Consider the following 24,480-nt stretch of genomic DNA (forward strand, 5'->3'; position numbering starts at 1 on the left):
AGGTTTGAAGTTTGTCATGATGTGTCATGATGTCTTAGTGACGGTTCAACTTGCCAACTTTGTCTATTCAAGGTAATCTCAGTGCCTTAATGTGATACTCTTTCCAATAAGGTGGGCAAGTCGCACCACTGGCTGTCAATGTTGTGACCTTGAGCCTGCTGGAGATACTTTCTTCCAATGGCGCGGGTGGGTAACTATTGCAGGTACAGGTCCTGGGTCATTGGCAAACAATCTCACATTCCCAAAATATAGACTATAGCCCCCTCAGCCCAGGCAGCCAGAGAGGAAGCAGCTTAGCAGATCTACCTCTCCCCAACACCCCCATTTCCTTGAGCCATGGTGGCTATGGCTCTAATTCTTTCAGGCCTGTTGAGCTCTTCTGTGTAATAGAAACTTAGCTTGCCTTCCTTCTTTCCTTCTTTCGCTTTCTAGCTAGTCAGACAACGCCGGATGAGTATGTCCATTCCCATCCCCCTCAAATAACCTGGCAGAGCTGGGGGCTGGAGTGGAACAGAAATGCTTGGTGGGAAGGAATGTTTTCCAGGCCCCGGGGTAAAGAGGCTTGCAGTTGAGGGCTTTCTCTTCTTGAGAAAATGAAAGTTTCAATCTCTTTGCCCTCCAGGTTGCCTACCCTTAGAAAAAATTAGTATTATTGAATGATACAAGAGCTGCCACCAAAACTGTCCAAGCTCTGAATTACACAAGGTCTTTAGCTGAAGACATTCGTATCTAATTTCGAACTTTCTAAAAGCTTGTTTCCATTAATGGAAATGTCAGTGGTTTCTCTCAGTGTTAGGAAAGACTTCCGAAAATGTAAAAGATGATCAATGTAGCTAAGACTATGTGGTTTCCTTCTTTCCCTTATTGCGAGTATTCTTAGAACACAGAAGTGAGATGTGTTGGCAATGAAGTGAGAGTACCTTAGGTACGGACTTTGAAATGAATATGGATATTCATTATTTTGGGCAAATGTTAAATAACAGAGAGCCTTGAAGGGTGAGATCGAGAGTCTCCCTTGGTTGCTACTAGTAAATTAGTTTGGGATAACAGGAAGGTGCAAATGACAATAAAAGCAGTCAATAATAATAGTTTACCCATTTGAATATTAATTTCTCATGTAACAACAAGCACCGGTTCAGGCCGTTCTAAGGAAGGTTCAGCAGCTCAAGAATGTCATCAAGAACCCAGCTTCTTTTTGTTTTTCTTCTCCGCCCTCCTCTGCCTGTTGGCCATTTGACCCTATGCATGAAACCTCATGACTCCAAGATGGCTGCCAAGGTACCAGGTATCGGATTTTTTCAAAGGAGGCAGAATGAGAAAGGAACAGTCACAAAAAGTTTTCTTGCTAAAAGATTTGAGTCTAAAAGCATGAGTCTTCCCCCAGAGCTGGAGAAGGAAGGACCTCCTTCCCACAGGATCAAGGGATACCCACAACTTCTTGACCACAAAATTGGGATTCTGTTAGCATGAAGAAAGAAGGATGGTGATGGGGCATGGTCGAGAGGAGCCTTGCTACAGAGCTCTCATCAAGGCTGCTTTAATTGCAAGGAATCAAAATTGGACTGGTGTTCATTCAAACGAAGAAGTACAGCTTTATTATAAGGCTGGGATCGATAATGAATTTCAGGGGACAGCCAGGGAACATAAGTGAGTGGAACAAGTGTAAGGAACAACAGGGAGAGAGAAGAATTGTGGCAGAGTGAGAAGCACAGACCCCCTCCAAGGGGGACATCTATTGCTCACCCCTACCTGATTTTGTTGCATGGTGGGAGCTCCCAATTTTCAAGACTGGAATCTGGCTTTTTATCTGAACTCTCCCAATTTAGTATGTTGGATCAAAAACATTTAAGTGATGTGTGAGCCCATACAATTCACCTGCAGACCAAGTTTCACTGATGGGTTGCCAGTTTGCACCTCAGAGATTAGAAAAAACTCAGAAATAAAGTGCAGCCTTGTTTCACAAATGAAACCAGAACCAGGGAACCACCAGAGCCCAAGGCAGCCCCCTCTCTGGAGCTGTGGCTTGGTTCCACCCTCCTTTACAGACTGGCTTCCTTCTGCCTTCTCACATGACTGCTGTACATGCCTAATCATGTGTATGGTTTCCCTTCACCCTGACTCAGCTCTGCAAGCATATCTGATTCAGTTGTTCAGGGCACCAATTCCAAATTCACAACAGAGGCTGCTGATGGGACTAGATGAATGTTGGTTCTAGTCTTGGTCCAACGAAGTTGAGTCAGGAAGGGGTGGATTCAAGAAGTGGTTTTGACCGGCCCGTTCTGGAACCCACAGCAACAGTATGTCAACTCTTGTGTCTGTTCATTATAACTCCATCATAGATCAGGGCCTGTGGTCATGGCATGTGGTCGGTGTGCATGGAGTATCTACCACATGTGTATCAGGCATGCTACTCAATACTGAGGTTCCGGAAAAAGAAGAAGACATGGTCCTTATCTTCATGCACTCATGGTGCAGTGGGGGGGAAACAGGCATAAACAGATCACTGTGATACAGGACAATGTGAGCCCTAATGGAAGTATGCAGAGAGTTGTGGGAGGCATACAGAATGCCAATCTGAAAGCCCTTTCTCACTCTTCAAAGACTCAGTGGTTTCGATCAGACTTTAGTCATTGGTGGTACAATGCCATATTCTGCTTCCGTGACATTTAAACATACAGACATGTCACATACTCACGATTAATCAAGAATACTCGAGATGAACCACTTCAAACCCCCCTACCCCCACCATGCCAGAGAACAGAACACTTTCTAAATTCATCAGAAAGCAATTCCACTCACAATACTGTCCGAAAGAGTAAAATTCTTAGGGATAAGTTTAACAAAAGGAGGGCAAGCCTTTTACAAACTGCGAAACATTGCTTAAAGGAATTGAAGATTTGAATAAACGGAGAAATAGTCCATGTTCATGGATCAGAAGACTTACTATTGTTGAGGTGTCCATCAATACGCCCCCCCTCAAATTGATCTAGAATTCATATGGAGCTACAAAGGATGCAGGAGAGTTAAAAAAAAAAAAAAGTCCACTTGAGAAAGAGGAATAAACGTGGAAGACTCACCTTCCTCATTGTAAGACTTCTTACAAAGCTACAGTCATCAAGATAGTGTGGTACTAACGCGAGGATAGACATAGATCACATGGAATAGAATTGAAATTCCAAAAAAATACACCCATATAGTTATGGTCAATTGATTCTCAACAAAAACGCTGAGGCGATTCTACAAGGAATGATAATACTCCCTAAATTCATCAAGCTGCCAAGAATTCGTCGAAAAATATGGTCATAGATCACCTTCAGGGAGAGAGCAGGAATGGTAGGTGAAGGGAAGGTGGAGAAATCAAGCATTGCTAAACCTCCTCCAATGTCACGTGGGTTGGGGAATGTTCCCCATGCTCCTTCTGCTCTGAATTTCCAGCAGAATGGAGTGGAAGCCACATTGCAAAGAGGTTCTTACCATTTACAAAGAAAACAGGAAAGGTATAGGGTGGACTTCCGGGTCCCTGTATTTTTTTGTCTGTTCACTGTCTTCTAAGTTCGATGGGGTTCCTGCTGACCACCTAGCCTTGACCAGTACGGGTTTCTCTTCCTTGGGAATTTTAGATTGGGGAAAGTCATCACTTTGGCCCGATACTGAATGCTGTGTTCCACTCCAGGCACAGGGAGATGCCCCCAACCAATCTTGGGCAAGTCCCTAGACTTGACCCAATGAGGCTCTGAGGAGGAGGGAGCGAGTTCCTTCTAAAGGAGTCAAGGGAATACTCAGCAGCTTCCTCCATAGCTGGATCTTCACGTCCCAGCCCGGGATTCGGTATTGTGCACTGGTTAGAAGTGAGGCACTTGAATCACCCAACGTCTGGCTCTCGATCTCCTTCCTACTCCTTCCTAGGTGTTGGCCAGAACTGCCTCTCTGTACCTTGTTCACCAGTGAAATGGGAATGGGAGCTACTTTGTGGGCAGGTGTGTGTGTGACTGCACATTACACGAGTAACGCGTGCAAGAGTTGAGTACCAATGCCCAGGGAGAAGGCAACACGTTTTAGGTATAATAATAATAATGATAATTAATAATTTATTCTTATTCTTATGATTAGGATGGGAACTCTAACAGACCTCGGTTCCCTCACTCTACTTAGCTCAGCGTTGGTCAAAATCATGGCAGATGCTTCATGGAGACCCCAGCAGGTGACACGGCATGGGAAGGAACAGATAGTGATGGCGTGGTTGTAGACGGCAGGACGTGGGCCAATCAAGACCTCGTCACAGCACATAGGGTGCCACGGGCCCCGGGTGCGTGAAGGCTTCCTCCAGGTTCTGGTCTTTCTCAAAAACCCAGACGGATGCAGATTCCACCCCAGAGTCTGATACAGAGAATTAGAGATAAAGATGCTAAGATGCCCTCTAGGTTCACTCAAGGCTTTCAAGAACATCTGGAGGTCTGTTTATCATCTTAGAGGGTACCAGTCAGAACAGAAGAGAGACATTAAATCTGCCCCCAAACAAGGATTATGCTTGGTGAGTTCAGTTCCTTGTGGGATGAAACCTCTGGTGGCCCCTCCTTAGGGATTACCATGGGACCAATCAGCAGGTCGCTGATGCTGTTGGGAATCCCGGATGCTGAATGGGTATCGTGTTGTGAGTTCGATGCCTTCCCTCTTCTGCCTCCCTGCACTCCAGCTCTGCATGTGACTTCCTACAATGAGATCTTTCACAGCCTTCCCTCAAGTGCACTCTGTGGCATTAGTGCTCAGGGCAAAAAGGGTTCCATAGCTAAATAAGTTTAGGTCCAGATGAAAGAACATCAGTTAGATGTCTTTGTTGCAGGACTTTTCAGAACCTTTTTAATATGTTAATGTAACTTGTCCTCAAGTTACCTAACCTCAACTGTCCTCAATTTTCTGCTGGCCCCTTTGATATTCTGAGCTTTCCTTTCTTCTGAGGACTTAGAATGTGACAGCCCCCAGCTGTTCTTTATTCTGTGTAGCCCAGAGTGGGTCCCAAGTAGGGCCCACCTTACCCCTGTCTCATCTTGTGTTTCTTGCAGAAAGGAACCAGGGTAGAAGTGGAGGGTGGGTGACAGCCGGGGGTGGGGGGTAACATTGATTGGTTGGCTGAGGGGCACGGGGAGTCCTTGGGGTGGCAGTGTTTTCAGAGGTGGGGTGGTGGCATCCTGAGCAACTTCCTTTCTTCTAGGATCTTCCCAAAGAGCTTGGCGGCCTCCATGGCACAGCCCCAGTGGATGGTGAGCCCGTAGCCTCCATGACCATAGTTGTGGATGACCTGGGAGAGGCAAAAGAGAAGGTAGCCAGGAGGGCCCTGGAAGACTCAGAAGCTCCCCCCGAAGAGTTCTGGGGAAAGCCAGAGGGCATCAGAGGGCCTTTGAGTTCCCTGGCAGAATGGTGGGACCCCAAGTCCAGTAAGGGGACTGTTCGGGGAGCTGGAGATCAACACCCTAGGCTCTCTTTTGCTTAGAAGATGGACCTGCTTTATACACTCAGCGTGGGAAAAGTAGAGTCATCAAGAACTTGAAGTCGGGGATTCCCTCCCCCAACCAAATTGTTTGACGTTCCCTAAATCACCTTTCTTGTTTCCATCCTGCTCTGGAATGCCAAACCTCTTGTGTTAATAGATAGAATCTTCTACCCACCTCTGGAGGAAAGAAAAGCCAGGGCATCCTACGGGGGCTACTCTGGCTAGCACGCTAATTTGTCCCAGGGACAGAGACAAGACCCCTGGGGCCTCTTTTAAAGCTAAAACCATCAGCAGGGAGTCGGACTCCATATGTGACTCTTTCCTCTGTATGTGTGTACACAGGCAGGCAAGCACATACACATCCCATATACACATATCACATACACAAAATTGTCGTACATACACAGACGCACACACACACACACACACACACACCCCATATGCCCGGCATAAGGGAGGAAGGAGGACTTACACGAGGAGGATGGCATTCCTGTGGCGACCCCAGCTACCACCTGGTCAGGTCAGTTCCCTAAGCCAGGGCATCTGCCACCATCTCAATAAGCCCCTTCTTAGCCCAGAAGAAGGAACATGAAAGAGGAACCCCAGAGAGCTGATGGAGCAGCCGCAAAATGGACATCTGCAAAATGGCTCTGGAGTCAAGTTCAAACCACCTCCCAGCCATGCCCTTCACCAGTTGTCTGATTTCGCCATATGATTTCGGGTCTTAGATCCCCATTATCCTCACCTGAAGCATGGGGAAGCAGTCCCTGCCCCAAAGAGCTGGAGGAAAGATTCAGTGAGGTCGTTGGATCACAGGCTTTGACAAACCAAGGTGCACCCTCTCTGTAAACTTGAACAAGTCCCTTACCATCACTGAACCTCAGTTTCTTTACAGAGGAGGGGAGGTTAGCCAGCATTGCCCTGGCCTGCCAGTAGGCTATGTGAAACCAGGTGTCAGGCAAGACTGGAAATGCCAAAGCCTACCAGGGGTAGGGGAGGACTTGGCTTTCCTTGCCAGGAGAGCATACCTCTGTGTTTAAAGATCCAAAGTGAAGCCGTTCTCTTTCTAGCCGAATCTGGGGGCGTACTGGCCGGAGTCCAGTAAATTCAGCAACAATTTTGGCATCCTGGAAAAAAAGGTGTTAAGAATTCATCTCTGGATTTTTTTTTTTTTTTTTTTTTTTTTTTTTTTTTTTTTGCTGCTGCCATTTTTTGGTGATAGAGTTAGCTTTGGAGTCTCATTATCATCACCAACAAGTACACCATCACTTCCATTAACCATCACTACCATTACCACCTTTATCGGCCGCCAACGTCATTATTGTCGCTCTTACCACACCACTACCGGTTCTATCGATGACCCCATCTCCATCAGCCACCACCACTAGCCACCACCACGACGTCAACAGTCCTGCCCGAATGAGCGCATTCATCACCACCAACACCACCACGGTCCTTGCCACCAACAGGCAAAGGAAAAGACTGAGATTTCAAAACACACAAACAGCAAACACTGAGATTTCTAGGACAAATGTATCTGCTCCTTGTGCAGACAGACTAAAGTGTTTCTAGGGACGTCACCTCGAAAGACAGCAACTCTTAGTCAAGGATCGATTGGGGTCACCAGTTCACAGTAGGACTTCCTTGTGCATTATCAAATTCTAGTGAATTTCACAGTCCCTTGCTGGAATAAATCTGCCCAGTTATCCCAGGGGCAGTGTCTTCCCATCCTCAAGGGGCCTCGTGATCAAGCTGCCGAGACCCTGGTCTGGGGTACCGATACCCCTCCCCGCCTTACCTTCAGTGTGGGCTCCAGTCTGCAGCAGCCTTCCCAGATGGTATTGTGGTCCTGGATGTTGTTTACCTCACTCCAATTCCCCAGCTGGAAGATGCCTCCCAGGGTCACTGCCTGCATCCTAGGTAAAAGTGACGAGGGTCAGTGACGAAGGGAAATGTAGCCTTTGAGATGAACGGGGGTCATTGCTACGTTCACCCTTTCAGCCATCTCGATCTAAGTCCCCGCAACCATCCGCATCGTCATCCTTGCTAACACCACCGTCAACGCCACTGCAACTGCCACTGTCATCGGCACCCGCCACCCTCTCCACCGTCACCGTTAATGCCGCCGTCAGCCTCGTCACCTCTTCCAACGCACAGCATGGCGACTACAGTTAGCAACACTGTATTACATACTTGAAAACTGCTAAGAGAGTCAGTCTCTTTTTTTAAGATTTTATTATTTACTTGACAGAGATCACAAGGAGGCAGAGAGGCAGGCAGAGGTGGGGGGGAAGCAGGCTCCCCGCTGAGCAGAGAACCTGAAGTGGGGCTCGATCCCAGGACCCCGGGACCATGACCTGAGCAGAAGGCAGAGGCTTTAACCCACTGAGCCACCCAGGCGCCTCAAGAGAGTGAATCTTAAATGTTCTCCCTACACACAGGGAAATCATAATTATGTGACGTGATAGATGTCTTAGCTAATCTTATTGTGGTAATCATATCACACAATGTATACAATCATCAAATTGTCACGTACGTTGTAAATGTTCGCCATTCGTCAGTTATACCTTAATGAAACTGGAAAACCGTCATCTATGTCGACAACATCATCTTCACAACTGCCTTCTTTGCTACCATGAAGATGTCATCACCATCAACCCCATCCACCATTTCCACCACCAGCATTCATGTTGCCATTGATAATGTCATCTCTACACCACTAACATTCCCATGAAGATAGCACAGCCCCACTTAGTGTTAGTGTCCCAGTCAACATGAATTAACACTGCCTTTGAGCTTGTCATCTCCACTGTACATCATCGTTGATGGCATCTTCAGTCAGCACCAGATACTGTCTCCACTCCCAATCACTGCCATCATCATCGGCCTCCTCGCCAACACCACACCACCCCATTAATGTTAGCACTCTACCATCCTTGTCCCAATCACCACCCCGTGAACTCTCCCAACAATGACAGTACTATCTCCGCTATCACCACTATCTCGGTGACATTGTCATCCCATCAGCATGACCATCATCTTGACTACCATCATCACCTCTCCCATTAATACCATCCTCACCAACAACCCGGATCCCTATTCCCACCACACTCCTGTTATTTCTGTTATCTTCCAGAGTCACTGCCCTCACACCCACTACCCTTGTCTCCAGGATCACCACTCCTGTTGTCCAAAAGCGTATCCAAGATGGAGTCCAGTTAAGGCTGAGTCCTGCCTTTCCAGGGATTTAATGGCTCAACCTCACTTAGAAAACATTGGAAGAAAAAACCTGCAGGGACTAAGCAAAGGGCCTGGGGAGGGCAGCATGGGGAGGGCATGAAGGTGTCCCTTCTTCTGCCCTAAGATGTTAGATTCTTACCCTGGGATGATGTATGGGGACTGGTAGATGCCTTTCTCTGGGTCATGGGTGAGAATAAAGTGCTTCATCCAAGGGGCATCCACCTGTTGATTGAGGGCAGACAAGTCTCATTAGAGGAGTTGATCACTGGGCGTCCCTGCCCTGCTCCCCTGTCTGCTTAGATGTTCTGACAAGTGTGGCAAAGCCCATTCCTCAGCACTCCACTGACCCCTGTGCTCCAAGTCTGCACTGACTGCTTGACCTTGCAGGAAGAGCCATCCCCGGTCCCTGAAATATCACACATTCTCACTTACATGACCACAGAAAAGCCCAGCACACATGAACCATATGCATACACATCAGCCCACATCAGGAACACACCAACACTCTCACAGGCACACATATACACACATGTCCACAAATGGGCATCCTTCACACACAGGCACACATACACAGTGAGGGGCAATGTGGGATAATGTTTATAAGACACAAGCTCTTAAACCAGGTGGCCAGGGTATCAATCCCAATTCCACAATCCACTACCCATGACAATTTGTGCATGTTACTTAATTCCTCTGTACCGCAGTTTTCCCATCTGTAAAATAGCAATGGCTATATGATAGACCTCATCTCAAAGTGTTCCGGTAAGGATTAAATTAATAACATAATAAAATGCTCACACCTGTACCTGGCACTTAATAAACACTCCAAAATTGTTTGCTCTTTTTATTATAATACAGGAATATGCAACTTCTACATAGATACAAACATATACATGCATGCTTTGCTATATTATGAAAAAAAACCCAAAAGAGAATGTTTGGAGGGATTATGTTGGTCCTTCTTATTTCTTTAATATGTCAATTGCCCCAAATCTGTGAGGCTCCTCTAACAGATGTCCCCAACACATCCTCTATCTTCGGAGAGGAAATAAGCAGGCTGCTACAATCTCTGTCAAGAAAATCAGCAGCTTCCATCCCTCACCTTCACACTCACCTTAATAATTTGTCCCCGGCCTGGCTTCAGTAGAGGGTCTGGCTGCAATGCCCCAGCACACACCCCGGTACAGTTGACAATCACATCAGCACCGTCTCTTGCCACCTGGCAGCAATGAACAGAGCATGTGGCATGGGGGGGAGGGCCCTGGTATCCCCTGCCTCCTCCTTCCCTCCACCCTTCACCCCGCAGCTCTCTGCTCCCTATGGAACAGCAGGGAGGGGACTCAATGAGGAATACAAGGAACAGACTCCAGATCTCCACTCCACCACTTACGTGCTATGTGACCTCAGAAATGTCCCATCACCTCCTCAAGGCTCTTCTGCCTTCCCTATTAAGTAGGGCTGGTAATATCTGTTCTTAGGCTGTGTAAGGATCCAGTGTGACCCTGGATGTGAAAGTGTTCAGGAAGGAGGACTGTGGAGTGGGGGAAAGCTTCTTGGGACCTCCCAGAAGAAGTCAGATGCAGAGATAGTTCTCTTCCTCCTTCTGACTCCTTTTTATTTCATTCTCTTGCCTTCTGCTCTGCTGAGGCATTTTCAGAAGGCATGTGGGAACCCCAGGCTCTGTGCAGGTGTGGGATACTTGACAGTTCAAGGGTATAGCATGATGGGCACCCAACTCCCCAGACCAGTGCCAGGGACTCCCTTCATAGGACAGTCATGGGACATATACATTGCAAGGCACTGTTGTCATTCAAGAGACAGTAGTTGCTACAATGGACTGTGAGCTTCGTGGGAATAAGGGGCTGTCTCTGAATCAACCATGTATCCCAAGTGCCCATTAGGGCTCAACCTGGAGCAGGTACTCATATATAATGCCAGTAGCTATATTTACCAACACCTTCATATGCTAAGAACATTCTAGGTGCTAGAATTGAGTGAAGTCTTGCAAGAAATCTCCTGGTGTTGAGCCAGTGCCTGATGGTGATAGCTGCTACTATCATTGTTATTGATGACGGTGTCACTCTGAAGCCAAGTCAGCTAAGAGCCTTGACTTTGCAGAAACATTAACCCTGATTTATGTAGGAGGCAACCAAGTATCTGGAACTCAAGAGTGGAGTGCAGCTGATACTGGGAAGAGGCAGCTAGCTCTCTGGCACTAAAACCCATGGAGGCTCAGAGGTAGATTAGTCCCTAATGTCCACTACTATCTTACCATCCCTTTGTTCTAGCCACCAACATCAAGACAGAATGTTTGAGTCCCTGTGGGGTTGAAGAAAGGCCTGGAGACAAGAACAGGCCTCAAGGGGACCCTGGGATTCTGACAAGGGGGCCCCCAACCCAGCAACAGGAAGCAGAGGCCTCCCCTCTTCACCTTTCTCCCACATCCGGCCCCTTCCAGCCCTTCAACTCACCTCCTCAAAAGACTCTACCTTCCGGTGGAAGAATTTCACTCCCCTCTCAGTTAACCTGGGGGATCAGACACATCAAAAAGCCCAGTATTCAGTTCTTTGTCCCATCTCTCCAAGAAGATGGCATGGTGGGTGTTCCCTCAAAGAACCTTCTGTGGAGGTTAGTCCCACAGGATGCTCCTTGAGAAAATGGCTGTGTAGTCAGATCAGATCAATTCATAAGCACCTTGATGGACTAATGGTCCATGAAATGTCCCTTAAGAAACCTGAGATGACCCAAGCCCCTTGTCAAGCAGATGGAGATGGGAGAAGAGCTTTGGTGAAGGTCATACAGTGAGTTAATGATGGGATTGGGACTTAGACCCAGACCTCTTAGTTCAAAACTCTTCTTACTACCACCACATTGCTTTGTACCATCAAAGAGAATGAGATGCAGGGTGGAGGAGGGGCAGAGTTGAACCAATGCTAAAAACCCCTTCGTCAGAAGGAAGGCATGAGGAGGAAGGTGAGCTGGGGGCATCCACCCCTCCCTCAAAATGTCCCAGAGGAAAAATAACTGTCATTTTTAGAAATGTAGGAGAAACATGAAAAGAACAGGAAGTAAATCCTATGAAAGGTGAAGCATAACTCCAGGACTATTTCCTAAAGATAGAAAAGGTGAGATTTTTAGTTTAGTTAGAGGCTGGATAGGAGTCATAAGTATCCTAATGTTAGGAGAAATAACTATGATTTAGTGCAATGATTCCCAAATGTGGCTGATAATTAGAATCACTAAGGGAACTTCTTAAAACACAATTTTCTAAGCCCCACCCCAGAGGATCCGATTCAGTAGATGTAAAGTGGGGTACTGAAATCTGCATTTCTAAAACTCTCCTCAGGTCATTTGAAAAAAGCTGCAATCCACTCTAGATTTTTTAAAAATCTTAATAAAATAGTAAAACATAGGAAATATGTGGAATCTTCCTTACTACTCATATCAATATAAATATGTCTCTCAAGCTAGAGTTTGCTAATTTAGAACACTGCAGGATTTCTATTAACATCATGAATAAGACAGAGACAACCTCTATGCCCTGTATTAGTTAACATTGTTCTGGAGGTAGTGGCCATAGCAGTTAGACAAGAAAAAAAAAATGAGGTATAAAAATAAAAAGCAACTTATGTTTTGCAAATGATGTAAATATGTCTGGAAAACTTAAGAGAATCCATTTAAAACAATTACACAAACACTACAGATTTTGGTGAGGTCAATAATAAATATCACATGTCAAGAGTGGCCCAGGTGGTTCTGATGCCCAATCAGATATGGAAACCATGGTTTAGTACACAGAAGTGATCAGAACCAATGATAGCTCCCACCAAGACTGAGTTTTCCTTTAACATTTGGGGTTTATAAATACAAAAACAAAAACAAATCCCAGGAACAATTGTCAGTAGACACCCTGGTCCTTGGGAGGTGCTTTCCTTAAACCAAAGTTGAAATTCTCACCTTTCAGTCAGCCATGGTAGATACCTCCTCCCCTCCACAATCAAGCTTGTGTTGAACCAGCCATAGCTAGAGTCAAAACCAGGCAAGAGAGGTGATAAAGAATCAGAATCAGAATGATATTCAGACTTTCAAATGGAGGTGGGAGGAGTCTCATTTTGGGGGACCCCCAAGTGTAGAGCCAGGACCACTGAGTGAAGTTCAGATGAGAACTGGTTTTCAGTGCAAAGAAAATTTTTTTATCAGAAAACCCATCTCTGACATTGGGGTGTGCACATGGAGACTGGATATGCATTCTTAGAGGGGATTCAGGTATGGGGTGGGGTGAGGGGAGGACCAAAGAGACATCAGACTGCAAGAGAAAGAATAGAGGTATTCGGAGTCACACAGACTGGGTTGGAATCCCATTTTGGTTGCTTTGGTGACCTTGGGATATCAGCCTCGCTGTAGCTCAGTTTCTTCATCTACAAAAGAGGGTAGTGACATGGAGCTTCTGGGCTTCAAATCTGTGACTCCATATCCCCCACCATCTTAGCCCAGGGTCCCGTTGGGTGGGTGGCTTCTCCAAAGAAGCTGAACAGAGCAGCAGGAGTCCAATGTACCAGTGGCTTTTGACTTTGGATGGAACAGTAAACTTGGTGCCTCCATATTCTGCTGCTTTCTGGGCAGATCTGTCTGAATCATGGGACCACAGCCCCTTTGCCCTTGACAACAACCTCACCTATAATCAGGGAACATATCTAACTCTCTGCAGGTCAGCTTCCGAAATCCCAGAACTGTGTCCTTCCAGGAAGGATCCTGCCAAGGGAAGAGAGAGGGAGGCACAGGGATGAGTGGAAGTGAATTGAAAGTTGTCCAATGTGTACCATGGGTAAGGTGCCTTTCCAAGTATGTTACTTATACCTATCCATTTAATATCCCCAACAGTTCATTGAGATACATACTATTATTATCTCCATTTTCACAGATGGGCCAGCTGAGACTTAAAGAGGTTAAGCAACTTGTCTAAAGTCACACCACTAATAAACAATGGAGCTGAACCAACAGTCTGGCTTCAGAGTCCATGGTCTTAACCACGATGCTATATGAAGGCAGGGTAAGGTGAGAATAAGGCTGAAGGCAAGTGATGGGGTAAGAGTCAGAAGTAGGACCGAAACCACTGACCATGAGGGTTATACCAAGGGTGAGAGAGGGAAGCAGCAGAGCATAGAATCAGACAACCTGGTGGAGTTTTGGGCCTCCCCACAGACCACCTTGAATTCTCGGAGACTTCCATCTCTTGTCTGTATCAAGGAGTTAATAATCCTCTTGGTCCCACGGAAGAGAACAGATAATATGGGTGATGCCTGTAGCCCAGTGCTAAACATTGACTCAGCCTTAGAGAGCTGGCCTGGGTTTCTGGGCGCACAGCCAAAACCATCTCCTCCAAGCAACTTGAGAACATCCCCCAAGGCTGTGCCTTCTTAGTACATTGGGCACCATGGGGTCCCAGACAACCTGAGTTCAAATCCCAGGTCTATCATGTAAGAGATTTGTGACTTGAGGAAGTTACTCCATTTCTCTGAGCTTCTATTTCCTCATTGTACAAAGAGGCTAATGATAGCACTTACTTGCTGGTTACTATGAGAATTAAGCAAGTCACTAGTTGTAAAGTAGTTAGCACAGGGCCTGGTACAAAGTAAGACTCCTGTGCCATGATGAGTGTTTTAGTCTCTCTTGGTGAAAAGTCCTGGCATCTCCAGGGGCCCAGGCAACCTTGTGACTTCAGCATGAAATCACCACCACTACAGGACATGTCTGGAGTTGCATCGACAAAAGGCTGGTTCCCCTGGTTCATCAGAAAATTCTTTGGTCTCTGCCAATTTAAGGACAAAATCAGAACCAAAAATAATTTTAAAGCAGAAATAGAATTTAAAGGAAACTTGATTTGAATGTAAGAGGCTGTCGCCTACAAGGCTCAAAGTACTCCCTAGAGTTGGGCTCCCAGCTCTGGCCTGTCTGTGATCAAGGACGCCTCACTCACCGGAAAAGCTTCACGGAAGAGGTTGTAGCCTGAGATTAGGGCCAGGCCCATGTTTGCAGCATTGGGAGAATGGATGTGGCTCAGGAGATAGTCGAAGGTCTGCCGGTTCCAATGCCTGGAAAGATCCCACAGATTCTTGGTCACCTAATACCCCAAGCTGGATGAGAAATCTCTTAGGGTTGGCTTACATTGGGATTGTGACCAGGCTGGTGGGGATAGGTCAAAATTCAGAAACCCACCACATTCCCTTCTGCAATATCCCAAATGCTTATGGGACTTTCTAGTAGTTTTCCCCATTGATAGGAAAGAGAAGGTAGGAAGCAAGGGATGGTCCAGCACAACCATTTGGAGCCCACCTCAACCTTGGGATCATGTAGCTGCAAGTTTAAATGATGGCTTGGGCCTACTTTGAGATCTGTCCCACAATTCAGGCTCACTCCAAGCACTCCCCCCTGCATACAAATGCCAGCAGGAGACCTTGGCTTGCGGCTCCCAAACACTTTCCTCCACCTCTTCCTGGGCACGGAACCTGGCTACATCTCCTCGGCTCCCATGCAGCTGGGTGTGGTCACGTGACTGCACTCTGCCCAGTGGACCCTAAGACTGCGCACATCATCTTCATGCTGTACTCCTTCTAAAACCAAAGCCTAGTGACATCAGAAGGTATGATGACACAGGTACTGTGGCCACATGAGAAGCCACAGAGGAGGACAGCAGAGCTGTGAGATGCAAGGAACCCAGGCCCCTAAATTATCACCCACTGGTTAGGAACATCGGTTTTAGAATTTACGGGAGAATGTAACTTCCGTTTGAGTCTTTACACACTTGGGGATTCTTTCCTGAAGCAGCCAGCAGTTTGCAGTTTCTAAACAGACAAAATAACCTTTGCTACACCAGGTCATCCACCTACCCAAACATCCACCTGGAGGATCCTCAGAAAGTTAAAACTAGCATTACCCTATGATCCGGCAATCACACTACTGGGTATTTACCCGAAGAATACAAAAACACTAATTCAAACGGATACATGCATCCCGTTCATAGCAGCATTATTGGCAATAGACAAGATACAGAAGCAGCCCAAGAGTCCATCAATTGATGAATGGATAAAGATGTGGTCTATATATACAATGGACTACTGCTCAGCCACAAAAGAGAATGAAATCTTGCCATGTGCAACGACATGGACAGAGCTAGAGAGGACAATGCTAAGCGAAATAAGGGAAAGACGAATGCCCTATGATCTCACTCCTATGTGGAATTAAAGAAACAAAACAACTGAGCAAAGGGGAAAAGAGAAAAAGAGACTCTCAACTGTAGAGAACAAAGTGATGGTTCCCAGAGAGGAGGTGGGTGGGGCGTGCGGGATATAGGTGATGGGGATGAAGGAAAACACGTGTGGCAAGCACCAGGCATTCAATCCGAGGAGTGCACACCTGAAACTAATGTAGCCCTGTATGTTACCTAACTGGAGCTAAAATAAACACATTTAAAATTTGTTAAATAAAAATGATTGTCGCAGGCATCTGGGTGGCTCAGTGGGTTAAGCCTCTGCCTTGGGATCAGGTCATGATCTCGGGGTCCTGGGATCGAGCCCCGAATCGGGCTCTCTACTCAGCAGGGAGCCTGCTTCCCCCTCTCCTGCCTGCCTCTCTGCCTACTTGTGATCTTTCTCTGTGAAATAAATAAATCTTTAAAAAAAAAATGATTGTCGCAATGGGCAAATTTGGGGGAGATAGATTTCCAAGCTGTTAAATACAGCCGAGAGACTGTTAGAAATGACAATTGGAGGGGCACCTCGGTGGCTCAGTGGGTTAAAGCCTCTGCCTTTGGCTCAGGTCATGATCCCATTGTCCTGGGATCCAGCCCCTCAGTCCCAGGATCGAGCCCCGCAGTCCTGGGATCCAGCCCCGCAGTCCTGGGATCCAGCCCCTCAGTCCTGGGATCGAGCCCCACATTGGGCTCTCTGCTCAGCAGGGAGCCTGCTTCCCTTCCTCTCTCTCTGCCTACCTCTCTGACTAATTGTGATCTCTGTCTGTCAAATAAAATCTTTAAAAGAAAAAAAAGGCAATTGGAATGAGTTCAAATAAACTGAAAGATCTTTTTATGAATTTATATATGGAAAAAAAATACATCTCCTAGGGCAAAATTGCCCCCTACTGTACCCAGTATCAAGGATTTTAGTGCATTTTGTCCTTCTTTGTAATTATTGCTGGGATTTGAAAGGCTCTGTTTTCTTTTTTTTTAGATTTTTTTTTTCATTTGAGAGAGAAATGAGAGAGAGAGAGCGAGCGAGAGAGAGCACAAGGAGAGGCAGCAGCAGAGGGAGTGGGAGAAGCAGACCCCCCCACTGAGCAGAGACACCCCCCCCCCGCCATGTGGGGCTCGATCCCAGGACCCTAGGATCATGATCTGAGCTGAAAGCAGCTGCCTAAATGACTGAGCCACCCAGGTGCCCCCGAAGGGCTCTGTTTCTTGTTAGCCCTGGGGAAACTGGATGAAAATGACCTTTAAATAAATAAACTAGGAAGAAATATTCAAGTGTTCCTGATCCATCCGTGTACATGGCATCCACAGCCACCGGTTTAGGGGAGGCATGGAGGAAAGCCTCCATTGGCCCGGCATATAGTAGGGCTTACTATTTAGTAGTATTTTCTTCTAAGCCTTGACAAGTTGCTTTTTCTTTTTTCTTTTTTTTTTTTTAAGATTTTATTTATTTGACAGACAGAGATCACAAGTAGGCAGAGAGGCAGACAGAGAGAGAGGGGGAAGCAGTCTCCCCGCTGAGCAGAGAGCCCGATGTGGGGCTCGATCCCAAGACCCTGAGATCATGACCTGAGCCGAAGGCAGAGGCTCTTTTTTTTTTTTAATGTTATTTTTTTCAGTGTTCCAAGATTCATTGTTTATGCACCACACCAAGCGCTCCATGCAATACGTGCCCTCCTTAATACCCACCACCAGGACCTCCCAACTTCCCACCCACCTCCCCTCCAAAACCCTCAGTTTATTTCTCAGAGTCCACTGTCTTTCTTGGTTCATCTCCCCCTCCCATTTCTCCCAAATCACTTCTCCTCTCCTTCACCTAATGTCCTCTGTGTTATTTCTTATGCTCCACAAACAAGTGAGACCATATGATAATTGACTCTCTCTGCTTGACTTTTTTCGCTCAGCATAATCTCCTCCAGTTCGGTCCATGTTGCTACAAAAGTTGGGTAATCATCCTTTCTGATGGAGGCGTCATACTCCATAGTATATGGACCACATCTTCCTTATCCATTCACCCGTTGCAGGGCATCTTGGTTCTTTCCACAGTTTGGCAACCGTGGCCATTGCTGCTATGAACATTGGGGTACAGATGACCCTTCTTTCCACTACATCTGTATCTTTGGGGTAAATACCCAGTAGTGCAATTGCAGGGTCATAGGGAAGCTCTATTTTTAATTCCTCAAGGAATCTCCACACTGTTTTCCAAAGTGGCTGCACCAACTTGCATTCCCACCAAAGAGCTTGTTCTTGCTGATGGGAACCCTGAGAAGGAGCGTCCCCTCTTTGAACTCAGCCCCTCCACTTCCCCAGGCCATCCTCTGGGACCCTCACTCACACTTCCTGTGGGTTGCTGGGGTCCGAGAGGTAGGCCTGACAGAGGCCGGCAGCCACGTCGCTGTTGGTGAGTGGGGTGAAGCGGTCCGCATAGACCCTCACATCCAGCGACGGCAGGACCGAATGGTAACGCTCGTGGACGCACAGGGCAGTGGAGAGCCCAGTGACACCTGCTCCGATCACCACCACGCGCATCGTGCCAGCCTGCGGGGAGGAAAGTTTGCGGTGTGCCATCACCACCATCGCCAGCGTCCCCTGAACGCTTAGAAAGTGCCAGACACCGCCAAGCACTTCTACACCTGATCCTCCTACCGACCCTCAGAAACAGAAAATGGAATCACAGAGAGGCAAAGCAACTTGCCCAAGGTCACACAGTGGGTAAGTGAAGCAGCTGTGGTTGGGGAGCCTTGCCCAAAGACCTTGCCCCAAGCCAGGAACGTAACTAGGACCGGAGAGAGTTTTCTGTCCAGCCGCAGACTGGGAGGCTAGCAGCGAGGACCACGAGCTCCAGCTTCAACGCTGCCTCAACTCTGCCACCTACTGGCCATTGACTTTGGGCGGGATGCTCATGAGCCTTTGCCTTGTGGGAAACAGTGGGGAAAAGGACTCATGCCTTGGAGAAGAGATGGGACTTTTAACTAGATGGCCAGTGTGAAAACCTCAACATAGCATCAAGTGAAAAAGAAGTCGTTGACTGACATTTGTGGAGCACCTACTGGGTGCAACCCCAGTGCTGAGTGCTTCTCCCACGTCCTTAGGAGGCTGGGGCTGCTGTTATTGGCCCCGTTGTTCAGATGAGGAAAAAGAGGCTCAGAGAGGTGAAGTAAGTTACCTGAGGTCACACAGCCAGTAAGTGATGCTGCTGGGATTTCATTTCAATTCAAGAAAACTCAATGTCTACGTACGGCACACCTACTATGTGCCAAGCTGGGAGCAAGTGGGTGCAGGTCTGACTTACAGAACTCAGGTCTTCCAGCACACCCACTCAGGGCCCGCCTCAGGGGCTGGGCTGGCTGGGTCCTCAGAAGTTGAAAAGGCGTAGCAGCTTTTGACCTTGAAGCTGCTTGTGCCCTGCACAGCAGGGAAATACCCCGTGGGCTCCTGCTGAGGCAGAACAAGGGGACTGTTTATGCCCGGAAGGGCCAAATTCAACTTTCCCTCCTCTACACTCACAACCCTCTTCCCACAGACCGAGCCTCCTGGCAACCCCGTGGCCCTGAACGGCAGGACATTCTCAATATGGCCTAGTTTTGTAAAAGGGGAAAACGGCTCCAGCCCACAAGAACTGGACTCCGTTGGGGTTTCAGCAGCCAAGTTGGAGATAAAACCAGGAAACGGAAAGGCATTGCTCATTGTCCTTCCCGCTGTGAGGCTTGGTTGCAGGGGCAGACCCTCTTAAGGACCCCTAGGCTCCTCCCATCCCTCCTCCCCACTACTTTGACTTAAGAGATTCAATATCCTCTTCTGTAAGCTAAGAGTGACCTTGACCTCACAGGGTCACCCTGAAAATGAATACCCTAGCCTGGCGGGAGTTTCTGGCATGGCCCTTGGCACAGAGTAGGCCCTCGGTATGTAGTGACCTCGTTCTGTCCCCCGGCATCTTGAAGATAACAAGGGCAAGAACACCGAGGGAAGGAGAAGAGGAAGAAGGGAGAATCAAACCCAGCTTCACTTCTGACTCTCTGTGTGGCCTTGACCAAGTTACTTCCCCTCTCTGGGCCTTCTGACTCTCTCTGTGAGACTCCGGAGAGTTGACCACTTTTGTGCATTAGCAATAAGAAGGCAAGAATAGAGAGCTTTCCTGTAATTTCCAAATACCCCAAATGAATCCCGGAGGCTGTAGTAACAGCCCAGGCTGGGGGTCAGACATACACAGGTTCATAGCCTGGTGTCTGGTCCACACCAGCTGTGTGTCCCTGGGCAAGTCGCTTAACTTGACTAAGTGAGGGTGACCAATCTCCTCCATTTCTCAGGACTGAGGATGTTCCCAGGACGTGGACTCTGAGAGAGAAAACCAAGGCCGTCCTGGGGCAAACAGGGCTGAGTTGGTCATCCTCACTGAGGACTTCTAAGGGTTAACAAAGCTTCCTGCCCGTTGTCTCCCTACCAGAGTATCAGCTCCAGGAGGACAGGGACATTTCTTTTTTAAAGTTTATTTATTTATTTGAGAGAAAGAGAGTGAGTGCACAAGTTGGTGGGGGCGGGGGGAGTGCAGAGGGAGAGAAGCTCAAGCAGATGCCCTGCTGAGCCCAGGGCCTGTCACGGGGCTCGATCTCACAACCCAAGAGATCATGACCTGAGCTGAAACCAAGAGTCAGACACTTAACCAACTGGACCCTGGGCAGGGGTTTTTATTTACTGCTCTATCCCCAGGACCTAGAATAGTGCCCTGCCTATAGCAGGGATGAATGAATGAATGAATGAATCAAGTTTTTATGAGGATCAAAAGAGAAAATACTGGTTAAGCGCTAGAAAGCTCATAAATTACCACAGTTGATTTTCACCCTCCCAGTTCACAGGTGAGGGAGCCAAGGTCAGAGAGAGGAAGCTAAGTTATTTGAGGTCATAACAAGGATTGGAAGAAAAGCAGGGTGTGAACCCCACTCTGCCTTTTCTGGGGCCTGAGGTTTTTTTTGTTGTTGTTGTTGTTGTTTTCCATTCTCATGCCACCTAGAAAACCAACAAAGGATGGAGAAAAAGAAGCTGCTTCTATAGGGGAGGTTGTGAGGGATGAGGAGAGCGTGAAAACCCTCCAGAGGTTTCTGGGCAGGGAGAAAGAGGCCTCGGACCAAAGCAAAGCAGACACATGGCCTCTCTTTCAATAACCAGGCTGGTCAGGGGTGTCAAAGCCTCTAGTTAGGAGCAGGGGCACGTGCCGAAGAGAAGAGCTTGGGGGATGCCCAGAACAACATCTAGAACCAAATGGCCAAGATGAACAGGGACAGTCACAGCGTGGGACTCAGTTTCTCCAGCACGTAAAGTTCTAAAGATGAGTTAGACGTTGTCATGCAGACGGAGAAACTGAGGCCCGGAAAAGTGGAGGGACTCAACCAAAATGATGCATTTGTGACAAAAGGGTTTCTGTGGTCTTGGGATGAAAAAGTCTCCGTAGGTTGAATCAGGAAAAGAACGGGCCATACAGAGACGGCAATAAGCCTGCTAGCATGTTCCAGTCCCTGCACTAAGAGCTTTACATGCTTTTATATACTTTCATCCTCTGACAACCCTCGGGGTTATCATTATGCCCATTTTCCAGATGAAGCAAGTGAGGTTCAGACACCCGTGAACAGCAGAGCCCGCGTCCCTAAACAACACCAAGAGAAGTTGGCAAATCACACCATTTGAGAAAATATCTGAGGGGCGCCTGGGTGGCTCAGTGGGTTAAGCCTCTGCCTTCAGCTCAGGTCATGATCCCAGGGTCCTGGGATCGAGCCCCACATCGGGCTCTCTGCTCAGCAGGGAGCCTGCTTCCCCCTCTCTCTCTGCCTGCCTCTCTGCCTACTTGTGATCTCTGTCTGTCAAATGAATAAAATCTTTAAAAAAAAGAAAAAACATCTGAGAGCTAAGTAGGTGAAAATAAAGAGACAGTATTTCAGGGTCTTGCGTTGAAAGAACCCATACCATACAACATGCGTGCAAATTCTTAGTGTATTGCTGGTAGGCACAGACTCGAGAAGCAAGAATGTGTTTCCTAAAGCCAATCATCTTCAGCTGTGTGAATCTAATCTGATGCTGATTAGAGCAAATTGTGCGTGTGCATTAAAGCACAATATAAACGCATGACGTTCTTCCACGAAGCAGAAGCCGAGCTGTAGGATCGGACAGACCCAGCCTCCGGTTAAAATCATTCATGCATGTGGATCATGAACTTAGGGACTGGCAAGCACACGGCTCGATTGCTAGGTCTCACTGTTGCTGACATTCCCCTTAGTGTGGCCCTTCTGTGTCTTATGCCATTACTTCAACCAAACATGCTGGGGCGGGGGGGGGGGGGTGGTACGTCCAGGAAGATGCTGAGGTTCTCACATTTATCTGTGTGATAAATTATAATGTCTCCAACAGCGTGGGGGCGGGAGGGGAATTTTGGGCGTCTGCCCCTCGCCAGGCACATGTAGGTTCAGTACAGGTGGTCCTCTTGCTTCTTCCTCTTGACCGCTCGGGGCTGAGATGCAGGGAGAGGAAGTCACTCTGCCAAAGTCACACAGCCAGTGTGGGACAGCACTGGGACCTGGACCCTGCTCTGTGCTTTCCACACCGTGCTAGGTAACTATTAGCCAACAGGCGGTAAGTGGACACCTGACGCTTTCTGCTTGCTTTTTAGTCTCGTGTTTGTTTGCTTATAACCTCCCTTGTCCCTCAAAAAGAATTTAGGGCAGCTTGTGCCTTTGATTGCTATTTGTGTGTAGCAAAAAAAAAAAAAAAAAAAAAAAAAAGGAGACTTGTTACAAAAAAATCGGGCGAGGTATTTGACTGAACTAAATCAGGTTGTCCCATACGGCTACTTCTTCTGCCGCTGATATTTTTACAATTTACCTTTAAAAGGAACAGATTCAATAAATGCTTCACAAGCAGGCTACCAGCCCCCTGTCCCCAAATAATAATGACCATTTACTGAGTACTTGCTACGGGCCCAGTTCTGTGCTAAGCTCTCTCTGTTCATCACCTCTTTTGATATTCAGACTAACCCTATAAGAGGTGATTATGATCCCTGGCTTCCAGAGGAGGAGAAGAAGATCTGGAGAGGTGAGGGCACCTGCCTAGCCACAGAGCTATCACCTGCCTTGGGCTCTGACATGGAGCCTTCTCCTTGGCACTGGGAGGACTTTGAGTCCCGGGACATCGCCACCCCCACTCACCTGGATTTCCAGACTTCTGAAGAGACAGCTGCTGTAGACGCAGGCTCTTATCTCCTGAGGGGAGCTTCCCGATTCTGGGGCGTCCTGTCCTCAGCCCTCTGCCCGCCAACTGGGACTGGAGCTCAGGGTCAAAATCTGGAGTTATGGACAGGGCACAGCGAGGGGCGGGACTTGGCACTGTGCGGCTCACAGGCTGGGAGACCTCCCCTCCTCTCCCCTCCCCTCCTTCTGGTCCCTGAAAAGTTGCCTGACTTTTCTGGCTGATCCCAAGCCCCTGGGGACAGCCCTCGGGGGAGGGAGGGCGGGAGGGCTGATGGGGACAAGGAGGTCTGTCTCTCGGGCCAGCTGGAGGCGATCCTTTCTTCCCTCTTCCTGCTGCCACCCTGGGGGAAGGGAGGGTTGTTCCCTGGACCACTGTGAGCCTGGTCAGCCTGGCAGCCCTGTGGGAGGCCACAGATACAGGACAGGGCCTCCAGCGGCCAGCAGGCCAGCCTAATGCCATTCTTGGATGCTGGATGCATGAGGCCAAGGGGAGACTCAAGGCAACGCCTGTTTGGGCCATAAGGATGCGTGGCTCTTTGCTGCCGTATCCCAGAGACACGGGCGGCAGAACTCCAGGTCCCTCCCCTGCCAGGGCTAGACGTGGAGTTGTGATTATTGGAGCCAAAGGATTACCCGGCGCCTCACTGTGTGGATGGGGAGACTGAGGCCCGGACAAGGACTAAGCAGCCCCAAGTCAGGCATCCTTTGGGTCAGCTTTGAAGATCCAGCCTCCACTTCCCTATCTTCAGCATCATTGAATAAACAAGTGAGGATAAAATAAGAAAATGCATAGAAAAAACTTAGTGCATGGTATTTTTCAATAATAACTTTAATTTTTAAATTTTAGATTTTTTTCTTTATTTGACAGAGATAGAGAAAGAGCAAGCACAAGCAGTCAGAGCAGGGGAGGGAGAAGCAGGCTCCCCAACCAAGAAGGGAGTCTGATGCGGGGCTCGATTCCAGGACCCCAGGACCATGACCTGAGCCGAAGGCAGACACCTAACCAACGGAGCCACCCAGGTGTCCCTATTTTAATAATAATTTTTAAAAAGATGGAGTGAACTTTACTTTTTACTCTATATATTTCTACTTCATTTGATTTTTTTTTAAGATTTTATCCATTTATTTGACAGACATCACAAGTAGGCAGAGAGAGAGGAAGAAGCAGGCTCCCTGTAGAGCAGAGAGCCTGATGCGGGGCTCGATCCCAGGACCCTGAGATCATGACCTGAGCTGAAGGCAGCGACTTTAACCCACTGAGCCACCCAGGCGCCCCT

The 24,480-nt window shown here is 47.8% G+C and overlaps 1 protein-coding gene across 1 annotated transcript; it reads right to left on the bottom strand.

Moving 5' to 3' along the window:
- Positions 1-2,801: 2,801 nt before the first annotated feature.
- Positions 2,802-23,281, bottom strand: DAO (D-amino acid oxidase). The gene is made up of 11 exons (XM_046025789.1): positions 23,162-23,281; positions 18,307-18,509; positions 14,706-14,820; positions 13,404-13,480; positions 12,686-12,751; positions 11,200-11,254; positions 9,843-9,947; positions 8,868-8,950; positions 7,287-7,404; positions 6,517-6,615; positions 2,802-5,296 (listed from the first exon to the last, which is right to left on the bottom strand). The coding sequence occupies exons 2-11, from the start codon at positions 18,498-18,500 to the stop codon at positions 5,165-5,167; spliced, it is 1,044 nt and encodes a 347-aa protein (XP_045881745.1). The 5' UTR covers positions 18,501-18,509; positions 23,162-23,281; the 3' UTR covers positions 2,802-5,164.
- Positions 23,282-24,480: the final 1,199 nt, after the last annotated feature.

This window comes from Meles meles, chromosome 12 (assembly GCF_922984935.1).
Source record: "Meles meles chromosome 12, mMelMel3.1 paternal haplotype, whole genome shotgun sequence".
NCBI lineage: Eukaryota > Metazoa > Chordata > Mammalia > Carnivora > Mustelidae > Meles > Meles meles.